Source organism: Suricata suricatta, chromosome 8, assembly GCF_006229205.1.
Source record: "Suricata suricatta isolate VVHF042 chromosome 8, meerkat_22Aug2017_6uvM2_HiC, whole genome shotgun sequence".
Classification (NCBI taxonomy): domain Eukaryota; kingdom Metazoa; phylum Chordata; class Mammalia; order Carnivora; family Herpestidae; genus Suricata; species Suricata suricatta.
In genome coordinates this window covers 44,369,458-44,384,285 of record NC_043707.1, presented here as the reverse complement: position 1 = coordinate 44,384,285, position 14,828 = coordinate 44,369,458, and the positions used below count along the sequence as shown (strand labels likewise).

The 14,828-nt window shown below is 39.5% G+C and overlaps 1 protein-coding gene across 1 annotated transcript in view; it reads right to left on the bottom strand.

Moving 5' to 3' along the window:
- Nucleotides 1–9,591, bottom strand: part of SPAG17 (sperm associated antigen 17) — a 224,761-nt gene extending 215,170 nt beyond the window's left edge. Inside the window, exon 1 of the mRNA XM_029945849.1 lies at nt 9,446–9,591. Within this exon, the coding sequence (XP_029801709.1) occupies nt 9,446–9,532 (87 nt within the window). The 5' untranslated portion in view covers nt 9,533–9,591. The remainder of the gene's footprint in view (nt 1–9,445) is intronic.
- Between the last annotated feature and the right edge of the window lie 5,237 nt (nt 9,592–14,828).

Below are 14,828 nucleotides of genomic sequence, written 5' to 3'. Positions count from 1 at the left end.
GAAACCTAATGGAGGACCAGGGGGAGGGGAAGAGGGAAAGAGAGTTGGGGAGAGAGAGGGATGCAAAACTTGAGAGACTATTGAATACTGAAAATGAACTGAGGGTTGAAGGGGAAGGGGGTTGGGAGAAAAGAGGTGGTGGTAATAGAGGAGGGCACTTGTGAGGAAGAGCACTGGGTGTTGTATGGAAACCAATTTGACAATAAACTATTTTTTTTAAATTAAAAAAAATTAAAAAACAAACAAAACAACAACAACAACAACAAAAATAAATGGGATGGTCAGAGAAGGAGATATTTGAATAAAATCTTAAAGAACGGGAAAGAGTAGCTCACATGATTACTTAGAGAAGGGTCATTCTGGGCAGAAGATACAGTAAGAGCAAAGATAGCAATGTGCTTTCTGATAGATTTAAAGCTCAGCAAAAAGGCCAGTGTGGCCACCATGGACTGAGTGAAGAGGAGTCTCATAGAAGATTTGAGATGAAGTGTCAAATTTAGTAGAGGACACACACACACACACACACACACACACACACACACCTTTAAAGCCCATGGTAGACCATTTGGATTTTACTTGAAGTCTTGTGTATTATGAGAACCACTCTGGCTGCCATATGGTGACAAGACTCTACGTCAGCAAGAATGGGAGTAAGAGATCAAGTTCTGAAGCTCTTGAGCTACCTATAGCTTAGACAGGTGATGATGATGGCTTGGGTTAGGATGTAACAGTGTAGGTGGGACCAACAGGATAGATTTTAGAAACATTTCCAAGGTGGAACCAACAGGATTCATTAAAAATTAATTATAGAGTCCATAAAATGGGGAGAAAACAATGAATGCAAGATTTTTGGCCCTAGTGACTCACTGGGTGAATGGTGAGTCCACTGAATGAGGTGAAAACTTGGGAGGAACAGGTTTGAAGGGGAAAATCTGGGGTCTTGGTTTGGAGTCTGAGATATTCCATGCTAGATGCCTTTAAATCCCCACAACAATCATTTGAATATCTGCAAGGGAGGTATGACCACTGTCCCCATTTTAAGGCTGTAAAAACTAAGGCTTTAAGATTCTCTTCAATAAGTTCTTAGAGCCAATGGGTCGAGACTAATCCTAGAGCTCAAAGGAGAAAATAGGCCAGGAGGCTGAGACAGTACAATCCAATCAATGAATTTAATTCAAAAGTATTTCTTGAAGATCACTATGTACTCATTTATCACTCTTAGGTGTGTGACCAAGAAGGAAGGAATTACATGTGTTAGCCTCTTGCTACCTTCCAGGAATTTGCAATGTTGTAAGGAAATGTAGACATAGTACATGACTCTGTAATTGTTAGACCACAGCTCAAAGTAGGATAGCATTAAAGATCATCATGGGATTAGTTTAGTAGAAGGAGAAAAGTCGGTGACAGGCAGAACTATGTGCCTTAAGCTCCTTTCTGGAAGATATGAGGGAGGATTTTAAAGAGGAGTTGGATAGTCTTCAGGCCAGGAACCTGCATGGGTATAGTTAGTCAGTGTATGCCGGGGGATACCACGGAGACCATTCAACTGAAGGAGAGGGAGAAAAAGATGGATGGGCAGAGGAAGGCCAAATTAGCCAGGGCCACGAAAGCCAGGCAGAATGTCTTGGATTTTATCCCATGGGTAACTGGGAGCCAATGATGGTTTCTAAGGCTAGAGTTGAAACATGGTCAACATTCACCATTTCTTAACTAACATTTTCCTAGGCTGTTGCCAAACTCACATTGGCAACACTTACATTTTACTTATATTTAATATTTTTCATTTGTAATAAAAGTGATCACATATAACATCTAGGTAGATATTTTGACATGCTAATTCCTTTCGGTTCCAAACTCATTCAAATAATACATTTTTGTCCAGAAACGAGAAATTATAATGTGAGGTTATGAAAAGTCCATTTCCCTCTTAACATTCTTCCTAGCAACTCAGTTGTTTTCATTGGCTTTTATTAAAACAACCTTTGTGTGAACTGGCAATTTGTTTTGTAAATATCAATGAAAGCATATTTCAGAAAATATAGTAATAAAAACCAACCCCATTTCAGAAATATGCTTGCTGCCAGACATCAGTCTTCAGCTCATATTATGAGTATTTCCAGTAAGTCTTAAATACACATTAACATGAGAAATAGCTCACTGTTTAAGATCAAAAAAGTTGAAAAAGCCTTCACTGCCTCTCAAAAACTGCTCAAGGATTCTGCCCAATAAAATATATTTCCCTTTCTGATAAAGTGCATTTGTAATGCTTCAAGCACTTCATTTCAGTTGAACATTTTCCCCCAAAACTGACTTAAACTCAGTTTATTATCATGCTAATAACTGTATGTTTTATAACTTTGTTTAAGAGGTCTAGGATATTACCATTTCAGCAATACCTATCCTGAACCCTTACCATCTTATTAAATCTTTACAAGAATTATAAACTTTGCCCAAGACTCTAAGGAACTCTATGACTTTTTTCAAATGTTCACAACTCACCTATTGTCACTAAGGTATAGTTAATAAGACAAAAAAATTATTCCTCAACTGAAGTATAATAAGGAGACAATACTAACTAAATATCCTGAAGAACTTTCACTTGAATGCCTCCTGGCTGGCAGCTAAAATATCTGAGAAGTGAAACAGGATCATTGCACAGTTATTTTCCGGGCACTGTCATAATCATGCTATGTATCTGCTGTGATGCCCTTTTAGGTGAATGTTTTCTGACACTTGCTCTTCTCTTAGAATACATCTCTTTAGCCTACTAATTGCCCTGGTTTCCACAATATAGATTTCTTCATATTTCAAAGTAGATCAGTGAATTAATTCCATTAATACAGTTTGAATGTGGTACCATGTGCTTAGAAGCATGCTAGTCATTATGAGGTGGGTCCAAGGAGAAAAGATATGACTTTGCTACCAAGCAGCTCATATTATACTTGTGTTCTGCAACACATGAATTGATGGCACCTAATTCAAGGCATTCTGTAACTAAGCGCTAAGTTATAAGATAAAACCTAGAACCAAAGTGAGGGAAGATAAATCACTGAATATCTCAACCTTGAAATGCTTAGATCCTCAGTGGTAATGAAAGGGGAAGGTTAGCCCAATTATCCAAGGCGTCTCTACCTCTGGGCAAGCATAGTAAAGGACAGCACTGTCATGTATGGTCTCAGTTTGTGTCTTTGATGCAAATACATTACTTACTTGAAAAGCATCATGCGTTTCTTTTTTAAAAATATTCATAGATTTTTGAGAAAGAGCATGAGTAGAGGAGGCATAGAGGGAAAGGGAGATCGAAGATCCAAAACAGGCTCCATACTAACAGCAGTGGGCTTGATATGGGGCCCAAACTCAAGAACCTTGAGATCATGACCTGACCTGAAGTTGGAGGTTCAACTGACTGAGCCTTGCATCATACATTTCAATGTATAAAAATCTACACTGAAAATGAAAATATAGAAATTGGAAGCAAGACTTCCTGAGGACCTTAATATATTATGATAGATGTTCCTCAAATTTTTAAAGTTTATTTATTTACTTATTGAGAGAGAGAGAGAAAGAGAGAGAGAGAGAGAGAGAGAGAGAGAGAGAGAATCCCAAGCAAGCTCTGCACTATCAGTGTGGGCTCAAACTCACAAACCATGAGAGCATGATCTGAGTGGATCCCCCCCTAAATATTTTTAAGTATATAAGTAATTATATTAAAGAAGGACTGAAGTATTAATCAAGAAGTAAAATCTTAATGATGAATGTAGGCAAATGACAAGAATGCCTAGTCCCTCAAGTTGGGCATTAGGGAACTAAAATCATAATTACAAAATAAATCAGTGAATAGCAATGGCAAAGCTGACTGGGTTAAGGGGTATGTGGATTGACATAAAATTTTTTCTGTTTTTTTTTAATGTTCTTTTTTCTGGTGGGTTCATGGTAAGCAAATGGAATAGTTGCTATGCCAAAAGATGGTCTCTTGAGTTAAGGTTGCCTTTTTGTTACACATAAAAATGAAACCTTAGTGGCACCTGGGTGGCTCAGTTGGTTCAGTGTCCGACTCTTAAAATATTCTGTTAATGTTTATTTATTTTTAAGACAGAAACAAAGCATGAGTGGGGGAGGGGCAGAGAGAGAAGGAGACAGAATCTGAAGCAGGCTCCAGGCTCTGAGCTGTCAGCACAGGGTCCAACACACATCTCGATCTCAAGAACCATGAGATCATGACCTGAGCCACAGAGCCACCCAGGTGCCCCCAGCATCCAACTCTTGATCTCAGCTCAGGTCATGTTCTCATGGTTCATGAGACTGAGCCCTACATTAGGCTCTGCACGGATAGCGTGGATCCTGCTTGGGATTCTCTCTCTCCCTCTCTCTGTCTCTCCCTGGTGCTCTCTCTCTGAAAAATAAATAAAAGTAAACTTCAAAAAATGAGACCTTAAACCAGAAACAAATGAAAAGGAATAACCATCCTCAGATAATCTGACAATATGAAAGGGGTTAACAATTAAAATTAGCAAAATCTCCAGAACTCTACCTGTGAGACATCTAAATCCACCCACACAAACTTGTGGGGAACCTGGAACTGTGAAGAACACATTTGAGACACATGTTCATAACATCTTAAATAAAAAAGGATTTGTATCTGACTTCAAAATATTTTCTGTAGTGTTATCATGCTGTCACTTAACATAAAAAAAACATTGTGAGATTCTTTTACCCCATGCTAACACCAAAGCTCTTACCATAACACAAAATTCCAACTGAAACATATAACCCAGTCATTTTGAAGCTATGTGACATGAGCCAGAGACAGGTCTTGTGCAATCTGTAAGCTTCTAGAGGGAATGACTATATTGTTCGCACAATTGTGGAAAGTTTTTCTAAATTGTCATGAACAAAACTTCTGCTAATTTCTGATTTCTAGGCATCACCTGTCCTATAATAGGCTTTGAAGAAACGGGAAGATCAGAATTGATTACAAGCTCTCTTAGACCATAGGGACATCAAAAAAATGGCAGACTAGGCAGTTACATGCCCTCTGTGCCCCATGAAAACATTAGAAAAACAACTTGAGACAGAATGAAATAACTTTATAGGAGCGCTGAACCAGTCAAAGATCTAAAGCACCAAGTAATGCCCAGTCAAGAAAAAGCAACATTCAATAAGGTAGGAATTTTTTTGGTTCTTGTGCTCTCCCTTACCCCACCCTTTCTCCATGAGAAAGGACAGCTTTTTCAACAATTTTTGCTGAGAAAACTGGATATCCACACACAAAATCATATATACATTTTATATATACATACACACACACACACACACACATATATATATATATATATTACATTACACTGGACCCTGATCTCACACCACATACAAAAATTAACTCAAAATGGGCCATGCATCTAAATGCAAGACTAAAACCATGAAAATCTTACAGGAAAACACAGAGGAAAAGCATCATGACACTGGGTTTGGTAGTGATTTCTTGCATAGGCAACACAAGAAAAACAGTAAAAAAAAAAAAACAAAAAAACCAACAACTCCATTAAACTCCATTAAAAATGTGGGCAAAAGATTATACAAATGGCCAAGTAGTTTATAAAAAGATGCTTGATATCACTAATCATTAGGGAAATGCAAATTAAAACTACACTAAAATACCACTTCACATTCATTAGGATGGCTGAACTGCGCGCGCTCGCGCTCTCTCTCTCTCTCTCTCTCTCTCTCTCTCTCCACCCCCAGAATTTTAAAAGTACTGGTGAGAATGTGGTGAAATTTGAACCCTGTGCATTGCTGGTGGGAATATAAAATGGTATAGCCATTGTGGAAAATGTTATGGTGTTCATCAAAAAATTAAACATACAATTACCATACCATCCAGCAATTCCCACTTACAGTTTATATACTCAAAAAAATTGAAAGTAGGGACTCAAGCAAATTTTTGGGCACTCATTCTTTCTGTAAAATGTGTACACTCCTATTAATAGCAGCATTATTTACAATAGCCAAGAATTAGAAGCAAATGCCCATCGATGGGTGAATAGATAAATAAAACGTACTCTACATATAATGGAATATTATTCAGCCTTAGAAACAGGGCAACTTTAATATATGCTACCACATGAATGAACCTTGAAGACATCATGCTCCCGATCACTGGAAGACCAGCACTGGATGATCACATTTACAATGAAATATTTAGTTATATTTACAGATACAAAAAATAAAACGGTGGTTGCCAGGAGCCGGGGGGAGGGAGGTTTAGGGAACTCTTTAATGGGTCTAGTTTCGAGTCAGGGAAAAAGTTCCGGAGAGGCATGGTGGTGATGGCTAAACAAGATGAATGTACTTAATGCCACCAACGGTACATTTAAAAATGGTGGAAATGGCCAATTTTGTTATTTTACCACGATAAGAATGTACAAATAAAAATATCTTAGACCAGAATGTCTCCAAATAGCGCCTCCAGTCAGTCACCGAGTGCTTAGGTTAACACCATTTCCTCTCACTGTGACCAGTAGAGGCTGCTTTGACAGTTGCACTAAGATTTTAGTTTCTCTTTCAAAAGCATCTTTAACTCCCTAATGCTGCCGGAGATCGTAAATATAATGTCTATGTCACATACAAGCCCACACTAAGATGTACTTTTATAATCTTATTGCCAACATGCCGAAATATTTTTATGTAATTTAAGGTGTGATAATGCACATATATTAAAAAGATAAATGTTTTGATACCTGGATAGCACAGTTAGTAAATGACTTTTAAACATTTTTTAATGTTTTATTTATTCTTGAGAGAAAGAGTACATCCTGAGCAAGGAAGGGTCAGAGAAGAAGACACAGGATCTGAAGCAGGCTCCAGGCTCTGAGCTGTTAGCACAGAGCCCGATGCGGGGCTCCAACCTACGAACCATGAGATCATGACCTGAGCTGAAGCCAGATGCTCAACCAACTGAGCCACCCAGGAGCCTCAGTAAGTGACTTCTTGATTGGTGGGATTCGTTTAAGAACAATGTATGCCAGAAGCAGTCTAATCCACATTTCTCTCTCAATTTAAATGGCCCAGATTTATTTAAGGCATATATTGGTCTCCTTCCATAAAATAATCATCCTCTTTCATCCTACCAGCTCAAAGTCTACCCATTCTTTAGGGCCTAGCTAAAGGCAAGTAATTTTATAAAACATTTCCTGACAATCCCAGCCCACATTCATCTTCCTAACCTCTAGTTAGTCATTTAGTGCTTAGTAACAGACTACCTTGTATCATTTGCTATCATTTTGTATTTTAGGACCAACTAAAACATACTAAAAAATTAGCAATTATTCCAGGCTGAAAGGACAGCCCAAAATACTAATACAAGGTAAGTTCACTGAAACCAGATTATGAACTTACTGATCTCATTAAAGTCTAGTGCAGCTCCATGTGTATGTGAATTCAAAATCATTACTAATGTGGATTCTTTAATTAGTTAATTCTAAATTGGCTTATGGAACACTGAGAAAGACACACATACACACTCAACTATACATACTGGCACACAATACTTCCCTGAATAGCAACTGTACAGAAAGAAACTTTGGATGCTAAGGCAAAACATTTTTTGAGTGCCTACTATATGCAAAGCACTTTGCTAAGCCCTATGGATCAGGAATTCACGCCTCTATAAGTCCTCTTTAACCCCAATCCAGAATCTATTACATTGGTGGTTAAATCATGCCTCTGAGCATTGGACTGCTGGGTTAATGAATCCAGAATTTTCCTCTTGGAGCAGACATGAAATCAAACTGAAAAAAAAAATACAAGAGGAGGTAGAGGGGAGTTGTCTTTCCCTGCTCTTCAAAAAACATGTATTCCAACAAACTGAAGAAGTTCAACTTTTGTTGTTAAAACTACATATTACTTTGGGCTCAAATTCTTTTAATATATAAGATTTATTGAAATTATACTGTTTGAGCAGAACTGAGAAGGCTGAGTATTATTTCAGGTTTTCGACCCATAAGGAAAAATAGCGTCTTTAGGTTTTCCATTAAACTAGGAAAATTATAGCTTCATATTTGCAACACTAAAGCTAATGCAGTCAGCACCTCCATCAAATTCTGTTGTTCAGCAGTTTATAATTCAGGCAGAAAGGTTCACTCCAAGCCCAAACTTGGCTTGCACAATCTTAAAGAAAATGGAGAAAAAGTTATTTTGGCCAGTGCAGACTCATAAAAGCAAAAGAGAGGGTGCTTTTACAGGGTATTTTGAAAAACATCTTTGAGAATTTGAGAATGTAACTGAGAATTATGGAGTTGACATCCTTCATTCTTAACGTTATAGAAATAACCCCAAATTCCATGACGTCACGTCGGCATCAGCGGTATCTTAGCCACTTTTCTTCATTAGGTAGAATTCCTTAGAATTACCATTCTCAGGAAAAAACAATTACAGTAGAAAATAAAGACGTGTAAGTATGAATTTCTCAAGAGGACATCATAAGACTTTGGATGTATTTTTCCTTTAGGTACTGATTCTCTAGTGTACTGTATGTACACCTAGAAAATGGAAAAAAATGTTTTTCCAGTTTTTAAAGTACTGTGGAATGAATGGCAGGCCAGAATTCCCAGAATCAACCTTTCTCCATCCAACTGTCATCTTGGACTTAGAAGCAACTAAGTGTAGCAGGGTATTCCCAGGGGCAGGCGGCAAGAGCTACTGGGCTCCCCAACCAACTAAATGTTGGTGGGAATGAGTGGGGTGGGGAGCTAGTCTGGTTGGGATGTGCTGCAGTTTGAAGTCATGGGTTAGGGGGGTTATAGATTGCCTGGCGTCTTTTTGCTACCTATGGGTGAGTCTAGCGCCCAACCCCTCAGTACTCTCTTACAGTACCTTCAAAATATATCAAAACTTTGGTGGTGTGCCATCAGGGCATTCCAGAGGAATCTCATCTTCTCCTCTCTGCAGAGGGCTCACTTGTATTAAATACGCTGATGCCTTCACTACTCCATGTCTCTTCCTACGGCATTTAGTAAGCCTTACTTACTGCAGGCCAGGCTACGGATGATTTAACAGCGTGATTCCTTCCGATGTCAGCAGGAAGCAAACCGTTCCTAAAGTGTAATTTTGGAGTGCCATCTAGGCGACTTCAGTGCAAAGGATCTTGAGGTGTCAGAGCTACACCACCTCCCTTCCCCCTCACACAGGTTTCTCCACCTTTTGAAATCGCACTGATTGACCCGGGGCCCCTTCCTTCTTCCCTTAACGCCCACTCTGCGCGGACCGGACTGTGCGGGGGCTTGGTGGGCGGAATCCCAGGCCTAGGAGAGCGGAATCGAGAACAGTGGTCAGAAGGGGCAGCGGTGGCGTCTGGAAAAGAGGGCGAGCCTGGCTGTCTTGCCCGGAGGCTCTGGCGGGGCTCAGGCATTGCTGTGGTCAGAGAGGACTTACAGGGCTCTGGGCTCACCTGATTGAAGTGTGCAGCGATGAGCGAGGGTTCCCATGTATTCGGACTGGTGCTCAGAGTGCCGCCTTTCTCTTTCTTGGGTGCCATGCTAAGGACGGGAAGGGCATTGGCGTCTTAATTGGTCTCAGGCCCGGACTAAGCGTCCCCCGCTGCCATAGTAACCGAAGCCACGCCCCATTCCTGAACTAACGTAGTCCCCCTCCCCCAAACCTGCCTGGAATCCCCGAGCCAACCGCTTCCGTCGCCGTAGCAACCGAGTTTCCCAGCTGGAGGCAACTCCGAGGCCGGGCTCCCAGATTACATTTTAGATTTTCCAGCAGGAAAACTGTGCAAGATGGGGAGGGTCAGGCAGGACAAGGCTGGCCTCGAGGTTGTTTGGCTTCCTTTTACTCGCTTTGCCCCCACTCTTCTGCTTCTTGTTGCCTCTGTGGTCCGAGGGGAAACTCAGAATCGCTGGAATCCCGTCCACGACTTCAACACCAAAATTTCTTCGATCCTGGTTAACCTAAAATGGAGAACTACCTCCCTAAAGAGACATCCCATGCCATTTTCTCCTCCATTCTAACCTGACCCAAATGCTTCCTATGTGAAGCGAAATTTATCTCCCAGACCTCCACCCTTTGCTTGGGTCTTGGGTCTTCTCCCCAGGGACTTCCTAAACCAGTCGGATCCGTTCTGCAAGAGACGCTTTATATGACTGTAGTCAGGATTAATGTCTTTCTAAATCGTCTTCTCTGCCTAATCAGCCCTAGTTCTTTCAAATTGTCCTTCACTGATTAAGTAAAATCTCCCTGCCCCCACCCCCAACCCCACACTCACCACGATCTAAAAGATCGTGGTCTGAGTTCCCCAGATAATATTGAGAGTAAAAATAATAATAATGGTAATGACAACAACTCCTGTCTCATGATAACTGGCTATACCTTGTACATAGTTGTATCCTTTAATTCTTACAACAACCTTATTCCAGGTCCCACAGTGTATGACTTGATGGCACCAGAGTTAGAAGCCAGGTTCCCTGAATCTCAGACCCATCCTGCTTAAGAAACCTCTACAACACCAGTTTTAGGACTGCCAAAATGAGAGAGACCCCCTTTTTGGGGGGAATGGGGCTAGACTTACTTTTATTTATTTTTTATTGCAATAAGACTACTTTAAGGGCAGATGGCGGCGGGGGGGGGGGTAGAACTCAAGCATAGGTGTTTTGTTTTTCGTACCTATAAAATGAAATGCTGAACTAGTCCTCCCAAACCCTGCACTTGCTTGCAGGTGAGATGCTTCCATTCTCCCAATGGACCAGGGATGGCTAAGGGGATGCTTAACTTCATCAAGGGCCTGCAGCTTAATTTCATTCAGCACCACCTGCCAGCTGACCTCCCACAGGTGAAGATGTGCTAACTCTTTTTATTGCTTTCTTTGAGGAAAAAAATATGTGTGAGGGTCATAGTGATAACCGGCCCCTACTATCTTACTTCATTGTTGGGGACAGGGAGCAGGCTTAAAAATGTTGCTGCTTCTCAAGTCCTGTTCATAGATGGACCTACTAAGGGAAAGTTTCTCCTCCCACCATTCTTTAATATAGAATTAAAGAGGAAGCACCATTTCTAGAACCAGTTCACAGGAAATTGACAAAAACTGTCAAGGGTGCCTGGGTGGCTCAGTTGATTAAGCAACTGACTTTAGTTCAGGTCATGATCTCATGGTTTGTGAGTTCAAGCCCTACCTTGGGCTCTGTGCAGACAGATCAGAGCCTGGAGCCTGCTTCAGATTCTGTGTCTCCCTCTCACTATCTCTCCCCTGCTCATTCTCTGTGTGTCTCTTTCTCTCAAAAAAAAAAATTAAAAAAACCTGTCAACCTTTCCTTTCTTGTTGTGAAATGTGTATTTCTCTTGTGGGAGGGACTAGATCCATGCAGCCTACTCACAAGTCCCTTCTAGAAGCCCTCTCTTCTTGCCATGAGAATTACATGTCTGATACACAGTGAATCCAGAGGAATCATGTCAGAAAGAGGTTTTCTGGAGGGATTCTGTAGCAACCACGTACGCTACCACTAATACATTATAGAAGCTTTTCCAAAATTTTGTCCTTCATTAAAATTTCCCTTATAGCATGAAAACTGTCTTTGAATTGCAGCTTGAATATAAAGATAGATTGCTTACAGACAAATAAAAGTAAGTAATCATTGATTACATCATTCTTCATTTTGATCATAATTCTTCCCATAGCTTGAAACCGTTTGGGAAAAGAGTCTTGTGTTTTCATTAGAAAAGCAGTAAAAAGTTTGTTGGCCCTCCAGTTAGATTTTATAAAATAAAATTAAATAGATGTTCATGCATGTCATGCTATGTTACTAATTTTCTTTCTTCTTGAATGTGAATCCAGATTAAAAAGTAAAACATTACAATCAGTTCAGCTAAATCACTTGCAAATGATTAATAAAACAGGTTGCAGATAAGAAAGGGAAATGAAGGGGAAAATGGAATGGGAGAAAAAAGTAAAATTAAGTGTTTTCTAACATTGCAGAGAAAACGTCAGTAGCTTTATCTTACAAATGACAGCTGTCTAGCCCCAATTTTTGCAGCAATAAAATTTTTATGACAGATATTGGGGGAAAAAGTGACTAGCTGCTCATCAAACATTTCATTTTCTTTCCTCCTACTACAAGAATCAGACATTTTTCAGCCTTCTTTATCCTTAGAAGGAAACTTTTGACTGAGTTCTAGGCATGGACATGAGCAGAGTGATAAATCACCACATCCAAGTCTGGCCCTTAAAAACATTTCCCAAGCAGTATTTATGCGCTTCCCTATCTGCCTGGATATTGGGGTGACATATAGCTTTGAATTTCTGAATGACTGCTGTGGCACAGAGGTTCCAAAGTCTCCTTTAACCCTGAGCTTCTCTGCCAAAGGCACTGCTTGGGACTATTAAGTTCATGAAAAATAGACCTTTATTTTCTTAAGCTGCTGAAACACCAGAGTTTGGTATAGCAGCTACCCTAACACTCTAACAAGTTTTGATAATTTTCATTTGAGAGTCAGCTTTTAATAAACCTGACAGTGGCCAGGCTTCCCACAATGGTCTGAATAAACAACCTGGTTACTTTCAAGAAAGCCTGAAGTAACTCTCGGCTACAATCTAATCTTTGCCCTCAGGTTAGTCTCCAGAAGGGAGGGGGACTCAGCGAGTATTACCCACCCACTTGCAGCCTTCACCTTGCCCGCCACCTCCTTATACAGTACATTCTTGCACTTCTTTATCAAGTTAATAAACTCACTTTAAAGAAGCGGTTTGCATATTAAAGTAATACAATAAATTAGCCTGCTTACAGTCAGATACACCTATGGACATTTTTGCTCATTTTTCAGAAAATGAACCGTGTGACTAAGACATCTATGAACATAAATTATAACTTAGCAAATGATTTAAAGGAATGGTACATTGTTTAAATGTCAAAAAGAAAGATTTCAGGATGGAAGAATGTACTTGCAAGATAACCTTTGATAGTTTCCTGGGTAGAAGTCCTAACAGAATGGCAGAGTTTATAGAAGATTTTTCACGTGGCAAAATTTTTATAACTGATTTAGAGAATTTGAAATGAAAGTTTTATGCCCTTTGCCTACTTTGGGTCTATTTCACTATTCTAGGGAAAGTGGCACTCTAGGTAATTTACGACACAAAGTGGGAAGCCATTATACAGGAACCAAATTTATAGGATGTTTCATCACAGAATTGGTCTGTTTAATTTCAGAAAATAGGTGTGAATGACAATGTTCATAGTTTTAAGAAGTGAGAGCTGTTTTAAGCTAAAAAGGGACCCTGCCAAGAATAGAAAAAAAAAAAATAGCATTGCCATCTGTCATACATTTAAGCTTTCTTTTTTTTTGGTATAATAAATTGTTTCCCCAACTAAATATAAGTTGAAACTTTATAAGCATAAACTTTACTACATAAATTTTCCCATATGTCAGTGGCTAAAACAAAAGTAGACTATATGGAGAATTTTCTTTCACATTGGCAGGGTTACTCCTGGCTTGTTTGGTTTGATTTTGGCCTCAATATTATTTAGTTCGCCAAGGACTGTTCAGGGATGCACTGTTTCTTTAGGATACTGTGATCACTGACTAAGTTACTTTTTAAAGTTTTCTACTTCAATCTCATAGTGTTCGGTGAAACTCTTATTTAGGTGTGCAGTGTAAGCATTATTTCTCATACCTGAAAGGGTCTAGTCAGCTCTTGATGCACCCAGTATCCTTACTTGTCAGGTAACATCAGGAGCTTTGGATCAATCCAATTCTAGGCCAACATTTCAGGTATTCAGAGTATATTTACCTCCCCCAATCTGCCTGCCTTTGGCTAAGAAGTCCTCACAGACGTTCCCCGATTTCTCAGACTGGCTTTCTGCATCGAAGAACACTTCCCACAATGCATTTGTGCTATTTACCATCATGATCCTTGTGCTTCTAACCTTCAAAACATAATGTTATAATGTGCTGTCCTTGAGTTTTTATTGCGTGTGACGCAGAGGGCTTCGTCTCTTGAAGCTACAAGTTTCAAAACGTATGGAGAATATTACACCTGCAGTCTATGGTCAGTATTGGCTTCCATTTCAGTCATGAGTGCAATTTAACGTGTTGACTTTAATCTTTAAAGCCCCTCATTGTTTAGAAGCCAGTTCCCCAGATATCACATCTCTCCCTATGCATCATCGTGGTAATTAAAATCAGCTGCAGTGTGCTTCCGGTCCTCAACCCCAGTGCATTGTGGGGAGTTTGGGAGTAGATCACCTCTAAAGAAGAACTTCCCTAAGAATCCTGTTTCTGTGAATGATAAAAACACTCGGAAATTTACAGTTTGCGCCTTGAATGCCTTGTCTCTTAGAACTATAGGTCTCTGGAACCATACTTACGTGATGTCGATTGAATTTTTATTTTATTTTGTGTTGTTTGTGGCCAAGAGTTTAGAATGCCAGATCTGCTTTTTAATGAATCAGAAAAATAACGGTTGTCTATATTAAAAATAGAAAAAGCTAAAATTCATCTGTTTCATATTTGCTAGTGTGGGAGTTTCCACGCCAGTGTGCTCTCACTCAAATTTTTCTTTGAATCTAATTTTAAATGTCTTCAGTGAAGGGATTTGCTATAAATCCTTTGGGGACTATTTCAGAATCCATAACTCATGGTAAGTCATTTCTTTAAATGCTTAGCTAAATGTTTGATTTCTTAATGTTTTATCAGATGTCTGTCACTTATAAATTTGTGCTATGTTAAATAATAAGTTTCTTTTTACTGTGTACAAGTTTCAAAAGCTATGGTTGAGGTGAGCGTACCCTAAATCATATGCCAGACCACAGAACGACCTTTTGGGAAGAAAAAATTTTATA